The following is a 19,495-nucleotide window of genomic DNA, read 5'->3' on the forward strand; positions in this document are numbered from 1 at the left end:
AGAACTCAAGCAATGTTTCCTATGCATAAGTAAAAACAAAGAGTTTAAGCCAAAGATCAAGTAAAGATAGAGTTTAAACACAAGAGCAGAAAGAATTCAAAAGCAGAGGTATAGTTTAAGAGTAAAGAGAAAAAAACTAGACATAGAAGGGGACAGCATATGGAAAAGAGATAAAATTCCAAACCTGAGACAACAAAATTAAACACTGTCATCTAAGGAAGGCCTGGAAAGGATCGAGGTTGAGAATGAACTTCAAGCCACATTCTTTTCATTCTTTAGTGAAAATTTCCCAAGTCTTTATAGAGGTGAATAACAAGAAGGGCCAAAGATTTTTAAAAGTTAACTAGATGTACAAGAGCTCATGTGCATATGGGAATCAGGAGGAGAATCACAGTGTGCAGGAAGAGTCAGGAGAAGGAAGTAGATGGATGAATTGCAACTTAGACTTTTCTGGTATCATTTTAAGATCAATCATTTAGTTATACCTACCACAGAACCTGGAAAGTACTTGACAAAATCACTAGATGATGAGTGGGGAGAAAAAGAGCTTTCAGCATTGAACTTTTCAGTATTAACATTCTGAACTCCTACAAAGATAATACTCAATGGTCTCCCTTTATTCATATAAATACTTCCCGTCCACCATCCAAACACCTCAATGATTTCCTCTTTACCAAAATCATGACAGGCATCTTCCACTGACAGACTACATTTCTAAAATCTGAAGTTAATCTTTCCTTTCTTAGCTGTTTCTCACTTCACTGATCAGATATTTTGTTACAGGAAGCATTCAAACACACTTAAGATATATAACACTGCTCAGAATGAAAATGAAACTCACTAGTCCATAGTAACCAGACTTCTTTTCTCAAATTTCTCTGTAGATATGCTCATGTGATTATCTATCAGCCCTCCATCTAGCACAGTGACCCAACATGATAATTCCATCTTCAAGTTCTTTCAAAGTTCCAGAATGACTATCTTAGGCATTTAAATATATGGAGCCTATGACTTTGGGAATACCTCTAGGCTAACTTTTTTTTCTGGGTATCCAAAGACCTAGGCAGAGTAAATAAGTCACAAGCAGATTTAAAGAGAGATAACAAAAATAAATATCCTCAGTTATCTACATTACATGACTATAATACGAATTGCATTAAAAAAAAAAAAATGATGTCCCTTACAGACCCATAGAAAATTACCTTTTTCCTGAGAAAGCTTCTCCTCCTGACGTTGGTGGTGAGGTTTGTAAGGTGCTGCCCCCTGACTGAGTTCTTCAGCCACAAAACCATCCAGAAAAGATAAGGAAGCATCTACCTGTATTAAAGTGAAGCAAAAATCAGAAATTACAAAACTTTACCCTAAACCTAGACTGTACATTCACATAACTAATTTCAATCCATATGTCCTAAAAATAATTTTTAAGTGAAAAAAAAGAACTTCAGTTCTAAAAATGCTACTAGTGTTACCCAACTCTCTAGCTCTCTAAAACACCTATATTCAAATCACTCAGCTAAGTATGTAACAATGAAAATCATCTGCAGTTATTATTAATTTCATTGTACTGCAGAATAAACTTTTGAGCATCCAGTATGTTACAGCATCATGTCAGGTGCTATGATGAAGACAAAGAAAGACATTTCTCCTGCCCTCATGAGACTTTAACCTACTAGAGAAGACATCTACACTCTGAGCTAGTGTCTGTATTAGTTTGCTGCTAGGGACTAAAAACAAAGTGTTGGCAAGGCTAGTTCCTCTGGGAGGCTCCAAGGGAGAATAAGTTCCTTCTCCCTTCCAGCTTCTAAAGGCGCCACCATTCCCTGGCTTGTGGCCCCATCACTCTGATCTCTACTTCTATTGTTAGTTGGCTTTCTACTGACTCTTTGCTTACTTTTATAAGAACTCTTGTGATCATGCCTTCTTGGACAATCCAAAATAATCTCCCCCTCAAAAATTCCTTAATTTAAGCGTATCTACAAAGTCCTTATTACCATGTAAGATAACAAATACACAGGCTGCAGAGAATGAAGTATGCACATCTTGGGGAAGGCTACTATTCAGACCCTGGCAGTGTCTTTAACTATCCTATTCTTTTCTACCTAAAAATACCTTTTCACAAATCTATGGAAAATTACCTAATTTCAGCAGGAATAAAAAGGTACAAAAGAAAGAATAAGTGAAAATAAATAAGAGATGAAGAAAGAGTGAGGGGAAAGGATAAAAGAAAAAGTGAGGAAAGAAGAATGAGATATACACAAAAGGATATAGCAGTGGTGGCCTCAGAAGCCACAGATCTGCCTCTCCTGGTTTAGCCAACTGTATGCAAACAGCTCCAATAATTAGAAGAACAGACAGATCTCAAATATTTAAGTGGCATGACACACTCTGAATCTGGAAAGGTTCTTACAAAATGAAGACATGTCATCATTTCAATCTTTCATTGGAGGAAAGAGGAAAAAGAGTTATTTCCTAGTTTTGTACTATGTATAGCATATTTAGGGGAGCCTGAGTGGCTCAGTTGGTTAAGTGTCCAACTCTTGGTTTAGGTCAGGTCATGATCTCAGTTTGTGGGTCTGAGCCCTGCATCGGGCACAGCAATGACAGCCCAGGGGCGGCTTGGGATTATCTCTCCCTCTTTCTCTGCCCCTCCACCACTCTCTCTCTTTCCTTCTCTCTCTCTCTCTCAAAATAAATAAATAAACTTAAAAAAAATATTATGTATAGCATATTTATTCACCTTTTCAATGAATGTCTTTGGGCCTCCTACCAAAGGTGAAAGAAAGGTGTCTACCCCTGAGGAGCTTTTGAAAGAACTAATGAACAAAGAGGTTCAAAATGAATATAAGTCATGAAAATCTGAGTCAGAATTAGTAGGAATGCTGCCCCTCCTCTCCTCTTTCTCAACTATATGACATCTAACAAATAAAAATTTGTACAAATCTGGCTTCCTTTTGGCAATTTCCTAATTTACACCAGTCTGGAGAAGAGATCAGTACATATTCAGAGGGTGAGTAGTAACTGAGCCCATTAGGTCAGAAAGAGTAGTGGCTTAAAGTTAGGTAGGACAAGGAAGGTGGTTGATCAGGTTCCAAAGTGGTAAAGAAGTTAGACACTAGGTGGACAAAATGCAACAGAGAACTATTTTTTACATTCTCAAAGATACCAAAGTAATAATAAAATTGCATATTAGAGAAGTTCAAAGGAGATTTTAAAAATTTAATTTTTTTATGTTTATTTAGAGACAGAGACAGTGCAGGGTTTAGGGGGGCAGAGAGAGAGAGAGAGAGAGAGAGGGAGAGGGAGACAGAGAGAGAGAGAGAGAGAGGGAGAGAGAGAGAGAGACATTGAGAATATCCCATGCAGGCTCCACACTGCCAGCACAGAGCCTGACGCGGGGCTTGAACCCACGAAACCGCAAGATCATGACCTGAGCCAAAACCAAGAGTCAGATGCTCAACCGAGTCACCCAGGCTCCCCCCAAAATTTAGTACTTGAACTACCATATATTAAAAGAGACTGCCACTGGATATTAAACTGCTTCAGTGCAGTTCTCCGGAAGAGATACTGATCTATTCCCAACTCTTTAAGAGCTCTACTGAATTGAAGCTCTCAAATTCTCTCATATGATGTGAGAAAAACTCCAACCTTTATCTGAAGTGTTACAGAAAGTATATCTTGATATATTCCAGATACATCACAAAGGTAAGAATTATTCTGTTTGGAGACGATGCAATTTTTACAAAGATAAAATACAGATGCCTTACCACCATGTCTTCACAGCTCTTATCAACTGGAAGCAAGCTCTTCATAAGTTCCACATTCTCACGTAAGCATTTTAATTCAAACGCATGCTGTCTCATACAAGTATCCAAAGATACGGTGAATTCCTGGATTAATCTCTCAACTATGTTAGAAGAGTGTGCTTGGGGTGTCAACTTGGTAACAGCAGCAAGTAACCAGGCTTTTGTTTCTGAAGAAACCGAGTCATTCATAAGTAACTTGTAGAGTTTGGTTATAACTTCCTCTGGCGTTTCCTCATCTAAGAGATAGGAATACTCCCCTAACACCTATGAGTAAAACAAAGAGACTGTTCATATAGAAATATCAAGCAAATTGTACTGGGCACATCTGTACACAGCAAATTGTACTGGGAAATCCAAACAAAGTAGCTGCTGCTGGAGTGAATTTAATCTAGAGTAAATATATTCTCATGGTGAAGAAATTCTTAAAGATAAAATTGTATGTTTTAGTGTCGAAATTATACCAAGAATGAGAACTCAATACCAAAAGATTTTCCACATCTTTATCATCCACAAAATATAAAGCAGCATACTTTACAAGTGAGCTTTCTTCTGAACTTCCAGTTCAGTTGTTGCCTTTTATCAACACCTCCACATTCTGTTACTTATTTTGCAATTAGCATTGAAACCAGTGGTTCTCACATGCTAGTGTGCATGAGAGTCACCAAAGGTGTTTCATTTCTAGGTTCTACCCCCAGATATTCTGAGTGAGTATGTCTGTGGTCGGGATCCACAGTGCACATTTGGAACCAGCATCAGCTGATTCTGATGTACATGATCCACAGAAGAAACTCTGAGGAAGGCTGACCTATGTTACATATCCTTTTTCTTACAACTTATTTAGGTGATACATAATCCTACTGGTCTCAAAAATTATTAATAAACTGATAACTCATATAGTGTGAGATCTTTCCTAAGTGCTATTTATGGAATATTTTCATGTCTTTAGTGTAACACTGGCACCAGCAGGAAAAAACGGGAGGGGAGGTAAAGTGATAGGCAAGGGAAAATTTACAGCTAGTAACAAGAAAAGGAGGAAAAATTAATAGAAATAAATAAATCCAATCCTTAAAGTAGCAAGATAATTTTTTGAGTGGTTTAAGAAGATGAAAGGTATCTCTAGAAAAGCTGGTAATCTAACAGCCAGTTCAAAAATTACTAGGTGGTGGGAGGCTGATGCCTGGGTGGTTCAGTTGGTTGAGCATCAGATTCTTGACCTCAGTTCAGGTCATGATCACAGGGTCAGGAGATCAAGGCCTGTGTCAGGCTCTGTGCTAATGTGGAGCCTGTCTAGGATTCTCTCTCTCCCTCTGCCCCTCCCCCATTCTCTCTCTTTCTTTCTAAAATAAAAATAAAAATAATAACAATGGGAAGACAGAGTAGATGCATTTTCCCCTATTCCTCCCATTAAGTACATCTAAAATCCTTGGTGTTATATATAAAACACACATAGAAAGACACAGATAGGTGGAGAAAAGAAGGCCAATTGCTAACGACTTTGTGATAGTACGGTGGGTTATCTGCTGCCTCATACACCCCAGACTGGGTATTAGAGAGCCAGCAACCTGGAAACAGCAATGGGCACAGACAAAATGACCCCAAGAAAAGCCTGCCCTCTAGCCAAAGAGCCAGGACTGAAAACTTATTTATTTTTATTTTTTAAATGTTTATGTATTTATTTTGGGGAAGAGAGAGTGCAACCAGGGAAGGGATGGAGAGAAAGAGAGAGAGAGAGAGAGAGCTCAGCACAGAGCCTGATGCAGGGCTCAATCCCATAATCCTGGGATCATCACCAGAGCCAAAATCAACAATCAGACACTTAACTGACTGGGCCACCCAGGCACCCCAGGAAGACAGAAAACTTTTAGACAATAACCCTCTACTCTAGCCAAGTACCACATAGAAAAAAACCCACAGACCCACCCACACCACCAAAGGCTGAGTAGAGAGCCAAGACTTCCACCCCTACCAGGCTGTAAGAGGCGCTCCAATTCCCTCAAAAGAAAGAAGACTCAGTAGGGAGCTAGGACTTTCATCCCCACCAAGTTGTCAAGAGGCCACTCCTCTGCAGTGTCCATGAAGATCACATATGGAAGCCTGCATTTTATACCCTCTACCCAGGTATAAAGAGGGATTCCTCCGCCCCTTCACTGGGATGATGTCAGAAGCCCTGTGGAGAGTCAGGGCTTTCACCACTGCTCAGTCATTACAAGGCCACCCATCCACAATGTCAGTGGAGGCCACACAGAGATCTCAACACCTGTGTCACAATGCCATTACCAAAAGACTCTAATCAACATTTACCAAACACACCATCCAACAATAACAGAATACCCACTCCTTTCAAGCACTCACAGAACATATAATAAGACGTATCTTAGGCCATAAAACAAACATCAAAAAACTTAACAAAACTGAATTCACAGAGTATTTCCTCTGGTGACAATGGCAAACTATAAATCAGTAACAGGAAAGATAACAGAAAATTTTCCAAACACTTAAAAACTAAACAATACTCTTCAACACAACTTTTCCAGAAAACAGAAGAGGAAAGACTACTCCTATCTCATTTTATGACACTAGTATTAGTTTGATACCAAAACCAAAACAACAGGGTAGAAAAAAAATCTCATGAACAGAGATGCAAAAAATTCTTAATGAGGTCTCAAGAAATCTATTGAAAAAATCCTACATTAGTGAGTTCAGCAAGATGGCAGCATGTAAGATCAAACTACAAAAAATCTATTGTATTTGAATAAACTAGCAACAAACATGTGGGAACCAAAATTAAAAACAAAATGTATCTACTACTGCTCTAAAGAAACTGAAATGCTTAAGCATAAATCTAACAAAACCTGCACAGAATCTGTATGTTGCAGAAAGAAATAAAAGCAATATAAATATATGGAGTGACATGCCATGTTCTTGGAGGGAAAAAAGTGAATAGCTGCCAAATACAATAGCCCATTTAGGCAAGGATTATCAATACTAAAACCACTGGTGAAATATAGTTAAGGAAAAGATGTTGACACATAGCCCCTTAGAATCACCTCACAGATTAGCTACAAATTACTAAGGAGAAAATGCATCTTTACAATGGAGAGATCTGAAGGTTATCTTAACCAAACAAAGAAACTTAAAATCACTAGTAACTGGGGAACTGATATGGTATGTGTCCTGATGATACAGTGGGAAGTACATAACATTGTTGATATAGTATTCTTCCTAAAAATGTTTAACCAAACCAGAAATAATAAGACAAATTCAGAAAGTTGGACATTCTGCACATCAACAGTATTCATCCAAAAAAATCAATATCATGAAAACAAAAAGAAAGTGAGGAACAATATAAAATAAAAGAGGCTAAACAGACAACTAAATGCAATTTGTGATCCCTGATGGGATCCAGGATTAGTAGTAGTAGAAAAATAGCCATAAGAAACATTTTTTGGACAACTGGATAAATGTGAACATGGACTGTATATTAAATGATATTAATGAATTAATGTTACATTTCTTAACTATAATAATGGTTCTATGACAGAACAATGTCATTCTTAGAAGACTCATGTTGAATTTTTTTTGGAGGGTCATGATGTCTGCAACTTATATGTAGATCTAGATGTAGATATAGTAAAGCAAAGGTGGTTAAAAATACTAACAGGGAATCTAAATGAAAAGTATAGAGATATTTATTATACTAGTCTTTCAACTTTCCTGTGTATGAGAAAAAAAATTCTTAAATAAAAGTCTGGGTAAAATTCAAGTTAACATGCTAACATTTGGCAAAACTATAAAATATTAAAAGAGGCATACACTATGATCCTGCAGTTGTACTCCACCAAAGCTTCCCCTAAGGAAACACTCACCCACATGCAAAACAAAGATACACAGAGGTGATGGTATGTATGCAATTACATACGATTACATGACATAAAATTTGGCCTTCATCTTGCAAGAGATAATCTCCTTTGCTGGCTTTGATGAAGCAAGGAGGAATGTTTGGAGGCCCACATGCAAGAAACTGGGGGAAGCTCCAGGAACTAAGGGTAGCCTACGGTCAACAGTCTGAACTTCAAACCCTCAGTCCTACAACCACAAGAAACAGGTTTCTTCTAACAACCACACCAGTTTGGAAGTGGATCCTTCACCAGTCAAGTTTCAGATGAGACAGCAGCCCCAGCTGACTGCAACCCTCAGAGACCCTAAGCAGAGGACGTGGCTAAACCAGGTCTCAACTCCTGACCCACAGAAACTGTGAAATAATAAATTTATGTTGTTTGAAGCACTAAGTTTGTGGTAGCATACAGCAATGAAAAACTAACATAACACAGACGCATGAGTATTCACATATTCTAACACAGATTCACAGAGAAAATACAGCAAATGTATTGTGGACACAGATACCTAACCAACTGTCTATAATACACACAGTAGACAAGTGAGATGAATGGGAGAATGAATAGACAAGTAGATATTTAAGTGACAAACTAGCCAATGGGAAAGAAAATGGATAGCTAAAGGGGTTAGCAGGGTAGAATTAAATGATTTCTGAAGGAAATATATTGCTAGTATTGCGCTTTATAAAAAACAATGTTATAAATACTTATGCTCTAATGTACTTTGCTCACCCAACTCATAACTTGAAGAAATTTCTGTGGATAGAACACATTTTCCGCATCTAGTAAAGTGAGATAAGACTGAACTGCATAAAGCCTTAATTGTTGATTTTCTGTTTCATCATCAAAACCTACAAAGAAATTGATACATCATTTTAACTTTCACTAAAAACTCTTAATGACTCTGTAATAAAAACATTTAATTTTGAAATCTTTCCAGAATGCAGTAATTTACTAACCTTCTGCTAGCAGTCTCAGAAAGTTATTGGGAATATCAGGATGCATAACATCTCCTCCCACTGAAAATACAGCATTCATCGTCTGAATAAACCATGCATTATCTGGGGCATATGTGTCCACAGTGTTAAGACCAAGTACACTTCCAAATACCACTTATTAAAATTACCTTCTCTGCATCAACCTTGTAAAGAATAACCCCCAACCTATCCTACTTAGGTATTTTTACTTTTAACCTCTGCCAATAAATTGTTCTATACTCCAGATTTATGTGAAATAGGTGCTCAGTAAAAGCTTATTTAATAAACTTAATAAACTAAATTCTTGTTGCTTCATCTAGCACCATGCCTTGTACATACTAAGCATCCAATAAATAAGCGTGAAAAAAAATTTTTTTTAACTTTTGTTTTTACATTTATTTATTTTTGAGAGACAGAGTGAGACAGATCACAAGCTGGGGAGGGGCAGAGAGAGAAGGAGACACAGAATCTGAAGCAAGCTCCAGGCTCCAAGCAAGCGTTCAGCACAGAGCCCGACACAGGGCTCGAACCCACAAACCATGAGATCATGACCTGAGCTGAAGTCGGTCACTTAACCTACTGAGCTACCCAGGCACCCCAAGTGTGAAAAAAATTTAAAGAGATATTCCAGGTGCCTAAGGACAAATAATGGAAAATGACATACACTTCAAAGAGACTAAATGTGGTATGTCTACTCAATGTCGTATGTCTACTCACGCTATTTAATCTCTTTTCTAACCTGTTCTTCTTCAGTTCTAAAATTCCATCATTCTGCTGCCTGGAGTTACGTATGGCACTAGATACGTGGCACAGAAAACTATATTTAAGCAATTTCCAAGATGACTGACTGCAGTAACATTGTACATTTATTCTTCCTTTGATTTAAATAACAGACATCTTAAAAAGAATGAAATATCTTTGTCACCTGTAAAGTTTCTCTGACTTTTAAAAAGCAAATGTGGGGGCACCTGGGTGGCTTGGTCAGTTGAGTGTCCAACTTCAGTTCAGGTCATGATCTTGTGATTTGTGAGTTTGAGCCCCACGTCAGGCTCTGTGCTGCCAGCTCAGAGCCTGAAGCCTGCTTGGGATTCTGCGTCTCCCTCTCTCTGTGTCTCCCCTGCTTGTGTGCTCTCTCTCTCTCTCTCAAAACTAAATAAATGTTAAAAAAAAATAATAAAAAAAAAAGCAAATATGAAGAAAAGTGACATGTGAATGGCGTTCCCAACTACCTTACTGGGACAATTTCCAGTATAAACAATAGCGTAAAGGATAAATTTTAGCATGCTGATCCCTACTCCCAAGGACCCCCTGCAAAACAACAAGAACATTTACCAGAAAAGAAACTAATTATGAAATAAAGTCAAAGATAAGAAGGCAATGAAAGAGGAATCAGGCAGAGGTTCCTGTATCTTTCTGCTCATAATACTGACCAACTGAATGAAAGAATCAGGGGAAAAAAAGCCATCCACTAAGAAGCCTACAAATATTCCTGTTTTTGACAAAAAAGGCCTGTATATCAGGTATGGGAAAAGTTATTGTGTGTCTCTGAACTCAATTTGCAAGTGACCACAACTAAACCAATCATTCTAAAGTCACTATGTAACTGGGGTGCTTGGGTGGCTCAGTCTTAGGTTAAGTGCCCAACTTTGGCTCAGGTCATGATCTCACAGCTCATGAGTTCGAGCCCTGCACCGGGCTCTGTGCTGACAGATCAGAGCCTGGAACCTACTTCAGATTCTGTGTCTCCCTCTCTCTGAACTTTCTCCACTTGCACTCTGTCTCTCAAAAATGAATAAACAGTAAAAAAATTTTTTTGAGTCACTATGTAACTACAGGTATTTTATGACTTATGGTCCAAACAAAGGATATTTCTCAGCGAGTTCAGCTATTTTGCCAACCAAATTGACGATAATATACTCTTCTTTGCTCTGTTGTAAATATTCAAGCATTTTCTGGACAATCACTGTTATATTCTGTGCATTAGTAATTCTGTAAAGAAGTTCCAGAGTCTATTTAAGAAAGAAATAAAAACAGCATTATAAAACTATACATGGTAATTCCAGTAAATACAGCAATTTATAGGTTTATAATACAGTTGATTCTGCCATTTTTACATAGACCAACTGGGCAGTTAATAGGTGCTGAAGAAATGCACATTTTAGCTAAAACAGAACTTAATTAAGAAAGGTAGAATTTACTGTCAAAAAAAATGAATTATGATCAATTCCAAAGTCTAAAAGCTTTTTGATACCGATAAAAATTATAATCTGACTACTTCTAAATGAGAGGCCATGTAAAGTCTAAAAACTTAAAAGATTTATAATCTGTTTTCTAAAAATATAACAGCTTCTTAAACCTATATCATTTATGCCTGTCTGTGCATGTATATATACACACATGAAAATCCAGTCTTACAAACTATATTTTCCACACTACGTAAACAACAGAAAATAGCCCTTGAGTGGGTTCATCAGCTGAGAGCAAATGGCCTCCAACAGATGGACAAAGGCTGGGGCCTCAAGTGCTTCAAAGCCTTAGCAAGGCCTCTGTTCAGAATCTCAGGCAAGGAAAAACCATGTTATAGTCACTTTCTCAATGCTCAGGAATATACCTCTTGCTTCCTCTTAAAGGAAGACCAGTACGAGAGTAAGCTCCCATTTGGCTACACTTTCTGAGGCCCTACATTAAGGTTCTAAAAATATCGTTAACTCCCAGAAATCAATATGAGACCAAGGGCAGTACTGAGAAATTATCATTTACTGGTATTTTAGGATCAACAACATTAGCTGCAAGAGATTTCCATATATTCTACTTGTCAAACTTGTTCAAAATATCTTAAGGGTTCTTTGTAATTTTTCAATCTTCATTGCCAGGATATCAAGTACAAAAGATAACTGTTTAAGTTAATTCTTAACTCCATTTTAAAATCCATAAATACACAGGTCCTCCATTAATAGCGTTCAACTTATATAGCTGTCTCAGACATGCTCCCTGTAGATTTTAAACTACATTATTACATATTTTTAGATAATTATACCAAATTTATTTCCTACTCTAAGACTATGCAATTTAGCATTTCCAGGATTGCATGAGACAGGGCATTAGGAATTGCATTGCTCAAGAGAGGTCTTTTATGTTTGTTCCTTCTTGCCTCCTTTCTCCCTATGAGAAAGAAAGGTAATAAAACCAGACAAATGGGAAGCCCAGTCTTAAACAACAGGTCACTCCATTCCCAAGGACCAAAGTTCTTCTATGTAATTACTTACAGAGGTTATACATGATAGTGGCATTCGAACAGATAGTCCTGAGGTGCCTTCTTGGAGCACTATTGATACTAAAAGAATTCAAACTACTTTTCTCACAGCAGGTAATAGACAAAACAGATCAGACTCGATAATTTTAAAAGAAATTTATTTTCCCTTTGACTCTCATTTTTAAATTAGGGCCCAATAATTAAATATAGCACTAAGAAAACTGTACCTAAGTCAACTCTGTTCAATTGAGTAGCCAACCACACAAAGAAAACACATGCTCTGTATTTGTTCAAAGTGGAAGAGCCAAATAATTATTGTTATTGTCCTTTGGTGCCTTCTCACTCTTCTATCATGCCTACACAGAGAAATTAGTCCATCTACAAACTTCCCAGATTTGAGGCAAGTAACAATTTTCAGAAGATTAAAAATATAAATGCAAAAAGAAAAAATATATATGTAGATGACAATTTCTCAAAAACACTTTTATTTCAAAAACAGTACCTTTTAAAATTGAAAATTTATAATCTTATCTTTTAAAATTACAATTGTTTAATGAAATAGTATTCTTTGCATAAACTACTTTTAACTCATTGCTATTAAGTAATTTAGATGTTCAATAAATTATCTTTATTTTTAAAATAAAAAATAAAAATATCCATTCTTCTTAAGTAGGTCCCATATACCATTTTAATATCAGGGCACAGAGTGATTTGTTTACATGAAAATTAACAGAAACACTTATATAGGTACCCAAATGGACACTGAAGCAATTCCTTCCAAGAAGTTCAAATCGTTTAGGGGTTATCTTTATTAATTCTTTCAATATTCCTACATATTTAATAAGGAATGCATTAGCCCACTTCACAGATGTTAAGAATATGAAAAAAATATTAATCATCATAAATTACATCTTAAATTACATTAACAGAAAGAACTTGAAATAGAATTCAGGTCTCTTCTTAGACCAAAAAAGATATTAATGAATCCATACAGGTAATTGAACCTAACTCCTCTAACTCATAGTTTAAAAACATTTGTGAAGATACTGACACAAGGACTTTTTAGAAAAGTTCCTTAAACTTTACTAGAAAGAATAAAATACACTCAGAAGTTAAAATACACATGTGTGTACACACACACACACACACACACACTACTACTTTCCTCTCTCCATAATACCAAAAAAGAAGTTTAAAAGTTATAACACTTCACGTACACTATTCAAAGTACCAGTTTACCTCTCTTTTAATAATGGGATCAGGATGGTCTAAGCATTCAATTATTGTCATCTGGTGCTGAAGAGCCAGAGTGGGATCCTGCTGGATAACATAGGTAAGAGCCTTCAGCCCTAGAAACAAAGATTACGTTATACAAAGTGACTGGAAACAAATATCCAGCAAATTTCAAGAGCTGTCTTTGTAATTTCTGTCAAAATTATCTAATCATCTTACCTAAATACTTGAGATTTATTTTAGGTGACAGAACAAATCTTCCAATGCACTTGGCAGCCTTCTCAAGTAATTCTGATTTAGGATAAATAGAATAAACTGTATGTACACATTCAAACAGAATAGCTAGAGAAAGAAAATATAAAAATGTCAGGGATCATGTTAAGGCATAATAAAAGAACATGTGTAGAACTCAGAACAAAACAAACTAATTAGAAGGTCAGTTTTAGTAAAAACTTATTTATGGAAAATTTTCAAAGATAGGAACTTTGCTGTTTTCAGGCTTACACAACTATTAGGATTATATTACCACAATATAATATATTATGTATATTAATAGATAGAAATGATGCATTCACACATGCAACAAGTATTTACTGAACACCTCCTATGTGCCAGGCATTGTTCTAATAGCATGGATACAGCAGTGAACAAAAAAGACAAAAACCCCTGCCCTTAAGGAGCTCACATTCTAAAGGGCACATAAGTAACATATTCATTGTTCCTATATAAACAGGTATTTCCAACACTGCTTGCATGCTTTAAAATAATTTGTTCTCTGGCAGTTTCTACCATTTATACACAAAAACTATATATGTAGTTTATTTCAATGTAATCATTTTAGGATACTCTAGCATTCATTTCAAAGTAGGGCCATTTCATAAAAATCCTCCAGTCAGTTCTTTAAAACAAACCTCGAAGAACATAGAACTATCTATTGAACATCTTGATAGTGTTCAAATTTGATTTTCTAATACAGTCAAAGATTGGATAACTACGATAATGATAAAAGTGTACACTAAAATCTTTTTCAAACTCTTTTGAAGAGCCTAAGTCAAGGAGCCTGAGCTTTGTCATGGTAAATAAAGAAGAACCAGCGTGGTATCAAGTCCTGCATGTGCTATGGAATCACAGTGTAAGTGAGACACAGACTCAGTCGACTTAACAGTTCTACCACAAGTTGAAGCATATCAAGTGTCCTTGATAGAATCCTTTCTTCTCTATTTCTAAAAGCTTTAAACAAAACAATCTGATACTTTGTTGTATACAACATAAAACTTGAGTATTCAACCAGCTATATTTTCCACTGTTAGGTTGCCTATCGACTGATTCACACATAAACTTTGTATAAAAAGCTTTATACAAACCCTTTCTATAGAAGGAGAAAGAGAAAATAAATCAGAAATACAAATTTCTCTTTAAGAAGGGGACTGACTTTAAAGGAAAATCTACAAAGTGAGTTAACTGAACCTAAAAAGATACTCCTCTGTATATTCAGATGTTGTGCTGTAAAATGTCCTCATTCTGTGCCATGGAAAAAGTAAACTTTATGACTTTATGAACTAAACAAAGAGAGGCTTGGTCAAGTGAGTGACCAACTAAGGCAGGAATAGATGAACTACCACTAAATCTAGCCCTTGGCCTACTTTTGCAAGCCTGTAAACTAAGAACAATTTTTACATACTTTTTGAGATACAATTGACATATAACATTATATGAGTCTCAGGTGTACAATTACATGTTTCAAAGGTCGTGGAAAAACAAAATAAACACAGGAGAATTTATGACAGAAACCTATGTTACCTACAAAGCTTAAAATATTTACTACCTGGCCCCCTTTTCAGAAAAAGTTTGCCAAACCCTGAACTAATAGGCCAGTCCTAAGTAACATTAAAAATAATGATGACCCATTTTCTGTTATAACTGACACGGTTTCCTTTACAGATTGCTGCCATTCGGAACTCTCCTGCTATCAAACTGTGTTACTACAAAAGCTTCTCATTACCCATCCAAAATCCAAACTTTTATTTAGATGCTCATAAGATTTCTGGAAAGCTAGTATAGGTAAAATTAATAGTTCAATAATTATACTTATGAACTTAGTGCACAAATGAGCTAAAAATGAATTTAATAGATTTCTAAATCACTTTTCCACTATAGCTAAATCCCTTTATTCCCCAACTCTACAAAAATCTGAGTATAAGTCCATAAATGAAACAGCAGCCACCCTGCTCTGCTGTCTCCCCTCTGCAGCGGTTAAAAAAAAAAAAAAAAAAAAAGTGCTTCTGAGGATTCTAAACGTAAAAACACAATGTGAAGTTTTGTTTTCTCCTCAAGAGCAAGCCAGGTCCTAACCAAAATATCAAGTAAAAATTAGCAAATAAAAAATTAGTAATATCCTAACATTTGTGATACTGTGGTTTTATCATAGGTTTTTGGAGTTGGATTATGCACAAAATTTGAAGACATTCCACTGACACCTTATCCTTCAGACTAGACTTTACTTTCATATTAAATAAGGAAAGTATCTATTGATGCTACTCTGACAGGGAGACGCGGGTACCACCCTATGGGGATGAAAGTCCGGGTTCTCCACTCTGCCTCCTTTGACACCTGGAGAAGGAGGGGACCCTTATTCCTTCTGGGTGGGGGATGGGAGTGTCTACTGATACTATCCTGCCTCAGAAAGGAAGGGGCACCTCATTACCACTCCAATGGCCTCCACTGACATTGATGGGATGGCCTGAATATCCCTGACCAGTGGTGAAAGCTCCAACTCTTTCTAGGCTTCCCCTAACACCACCTCAGCAAAGAGGGGAGAGGTGCTTCATTAACTCCCTATTCCTAGATATGTGAAATCCAGGCTTCCCACATCATCTCCACTGACAGTCCAAGCGAGATACGCCCCACTCCCGACACCTGGCAGGGATGAAATTCTGGCTCTCCTCTTGGGCTTCTCCACAATAAGCCCAGTAGAAGCATTGGGAATCTGCTTACACCTGGTGAGGGTGGAAATCTTGGCTCTCCACTCAGTCTTTTCTGACATGGGTGGGTCCATAATTTATTCTGTGTGATGCTTGGCTGGAAAAGAGGCTACCATCTAAAAGTTTTCTACCTTGCTAGTTTGCCCTTTTCTTGTTGGTCCTTTGGCTAGACAGCAGGCTTTTCTTAAGGCATTTTTGTTTGGAACAGTTGGTGTTTCCATGTTGCTGGCTCTCCAGTACCCAGTCTGAGAAATATGAGGCAAAAAGAAAACCCACGGCACTCACCGTGATATTGTTCCTTGCATCCCAAGGTTCCTAACCAGTCCACCTTCATTTCTCTACCTTACAGAGTCTTATGTTAATTTTATATATAATGTCTATTAAGTGGGAAAAACAGGGAAATGCACTTCTGTCTACTTTTGATGGTTCTGTGCCTTGTACTCCCTTTTCTATAATTCTCCCAATTTACTAAAAAATGTTACTCTCATCTTATCAGTACCTTGCCCAGAAGTCTTCCATATCTCTGGATTTATACGGTATAAAGCCCAAACTCATTTGACTGCCACAAGAGAACCTCTGCACCAAGGCCTTTCCACTGCTCCCAATATGAACTGTCCATGTAGACTGATAAGTTGATATTCTCTGAAACTGTTTTAAATATCCCCACTTCTGTACCTTTTCTCATGTTCCCTTCACCTAGACCCCCCTGATCTCTCTTCTGGCTATCTGTATCCTTACTATCTGTCAGGGCCCCATTATATCAATGAACTCTTATGTGTGTCCTCAGGCCCACAGTGATCTCTACCACTGGACTCCTGTAATATTTATTCTCTGTATCACCCCTTAGCATTCTGCCTTATACTGATATTATTCTTTCATAAATAAGCTAGTTCTACCATTATATAGTAAATTTCTTGAAGGCAAAGATTACATTTTACACTCCTTCACATCCTCTATATCACTTTGCACAATGCCTGGCACATAACAGTACTCAATAAACATCTCTGATGGGATTTATGTCTTGACTTAACACTTAGGTAGGTTAAAATAATGGAATTTTCAAAAAAATATGATTTAGCAAGTATAAAAGCTAAAACCCAATCAGGTAACTGATAAAAGTTATCAGTTATATATAGATAACTGATAAAAGTAAAGTAGTTTTTCTCTTCCTTTAATTCAACTAAAACATGTTACTCATTGATTAGCCTAGTGCCAGACAGTGGGATAGACACAGTCTCTTCCCTTATGAAGTTCATGATTTAAAATTCACATTCTTAAGCAATAAAATATTCGTGTCAGCGTTACTAGAGAACATTCTATCATTGATAAAATCACTCAAAGTTATAAACTGTATCAATACAAATATGGAGGGGAAGCCTAACAATGGAAAGACTAATAAAAGAAATAAATAAAACAACAGAGACTATAAGGTTTCCATGGCAAGGTAAAACATTGCACTGACAGCCTACAAAGAAATGAATTATCGGTGTTGGTCCCAGAAATGTTAATAAGGGAAAGGTGCCCTAGGGGAGAACATTAAAAAAAGTATTTCCTCAGGTATACAGTACTCTCCAAATCAAAAGGAACAGATAACAGTGGTTATCTCCAAGAAGGGGAACTGGGTGGTGGGTGGTAAGGGTCAAAGGGACACTTACTGTTCACTGTATACCTTTTTGTACCTTTTGAATTTTGAACCATGTGCATATATTACCTATTCAAAAAAATAAAAAAATTAAAGCTGAAATGTCAATTACCAAAAAAAAAAAAAATTGTGCAAGAAAAAGAAAATCAGATCCTTAACTGATTCTAAACAGACTTCCCTGAGAGTCTTTCAAACTCTTATCCTACACACTAATTATATCTCAAGCAAAACTTTTTAGCTTCGCTGCCTGCAAAGACTCTGACACTTGTCTGGATCTTCTGACAGCTCCTAAACAAACCACCCATGTCAATAAGGATGATCCTTATCACTGGCCTGACTCTTCTCATTACACAGCAAGATCCTACATAATATCAACCGTTCATTACACTATACCCTCATAAGGGCAGGGACTGTGTCTATCTTACTCTCCCTTTAATCTCCTGTACTTATCATGGAGAAATACATAAATCAATCAACTCTTCTCTCAATCTGTACCTAGTTTACAAATCAAGTTTTTGTTTTGTAACCCTTCAATAAATACTGGTTGAGCAAATGAATAAACCACTTTCAATGTCTTAATTACCATTTTTCCATGCAAAACATAAATCTATCTTCCAAAATTTACCATCTCAATTCACTGTCATGTGCATTATCAATCCTGTATGAGTCTCATACATGCAATTCCTTCTCCTTATTCCTAACTCCATCTTTGTCAAACACTTTTCTTACAGTTAAACTAGTATAATTTCTCCCCTCTAGTCCATCCCACATTTCTACAATCATTGTTCTTAAAGATTCACCATTTACCACTGTCTGAAAAAACAGGATGGTCTTCAAACCCTACTTCACAGTATTTTACCAGAAAAAGAAATAACTTCTCATTTGAGTTAATCTCTCAATGCTTCTTCTATTTTTCTCTATAGCATGCAAAATTCAAACTGTTTTACTTTGCTTCTGAATATTTCCAAATACCTCAATTTCTTTACTGAGCTTTTTCAAACTAATCAATAAAGAACCAATAGTTCCTCCCTCTATTAAGATTGAAAGTTTTTTGGTTACTTTTCTCAGTCCTCTACCCTCTCCCCCAAATTACTCATCTCCTATCACTAAATTACTTTTTAAAATTGTATGTAACACATGACTACTGTCTCCTCACAGAACAGTATACTGTTATTCCATATATATATCCTATATGTTTTTGTCTATATCTTATCCTTCCTTCAGTTCTCTTCTTAAATGTCAATAAAACCTTCCTTGTTCTCCCTCTCATCTAAGACTAGCTGCTATATTTTCCCATACAAAGGAGTAACTCTCCTTTGTAACATTTACTCCACCTGTCCCTTTCCATGTATGATCTATCTATCTGTGAGATCAATGATAATATAATCAATTATAACTATTTTATTCACAGCTGTATTACTTATACAGGTTATCTTCACAGTCAATCAGATGCTTAATGAATATTTTCAATATAAAGATAATTTCTCTTAAAGAATATTTTAAAAAGAGAGATAATTTTAATAATGAATTTAGATCAACATTTAAATACTGCCATTATTTCTATTAGTTATCTAATGCCTGCACTGAAAAAGAATAACCCAGAGAACCACCTTAAAATTTAACATATAAGATTCTATTGGAATTTATAGATTCTAACACACATTTTGCTATGATGCTGAAAAACACTGTAATTTTTTCAAATAGCATTTA

At 36.4% G+C, this 19,495-nt stretch overlaps 1 protein-coding gene across 1 annotated transcript in view; it reads right to left on the minus strand.

The window, feature by feature from the left end:
• Nucleotides 1-19,495, minus strand: part of AP4E1 (adaptor related protein complex 4 subunit epsilon 1) — a 67,349-nt gene that overhangs the window by 20,310 nt on the left and 27,544 nt on the right. Inside the window, exons 9-15 of the mRNA XM_043555432.1 lie at nucleotides 13,382-13,504; nucleotides 13,169-13,278; nucleotides 10,546-10,685; nucleotides 8,659-8,771; nucleotides 8,432-8,550; nucleotides 3,765-4,067; nucleotides 1,203-1,317 (exon numbers count right to left, since the gene is read on the minus strand). Of these exons, the coding sequence (XP_043411367.1) occupies nucleotides 1,203-1,317; nucleotides 3,765-4,067; nucleotides 8,432-8,550; nucleotides 8,659-8,771; nucleotides 10,546-10,685; nucleotides 13,169-13,278; nucleotides 13,382-13,504 (1,023 nt within the window). The remainder of the gene's footprint in view (nucleotides 1-1,202; nucleotides 1,318-3,764; nucleotides 4,068-8,431; nucleotides 8,551-8,658; nucleotides 8,772-10,545; nucleotides 10,686-13,168; nucleotides 13,279-13,381; nucleotides 13,505-19,495) is intronic.

Source organism: Prionailurus bengalensis, chromosome B3, assembly GCF_016509475.1.
Source record: "Prionailurus bengalensis isolate Pbe53 chromosome B3, Fcat_Pben_1.1_paternal_pri, whole genome shotgun sequence".
Lineage (NCBI taxonomy): Eukaryota > Metazoa > Chordata > Mammalia > Carnivora > Felidae > Prionailurus > Prionailurus bengalensis.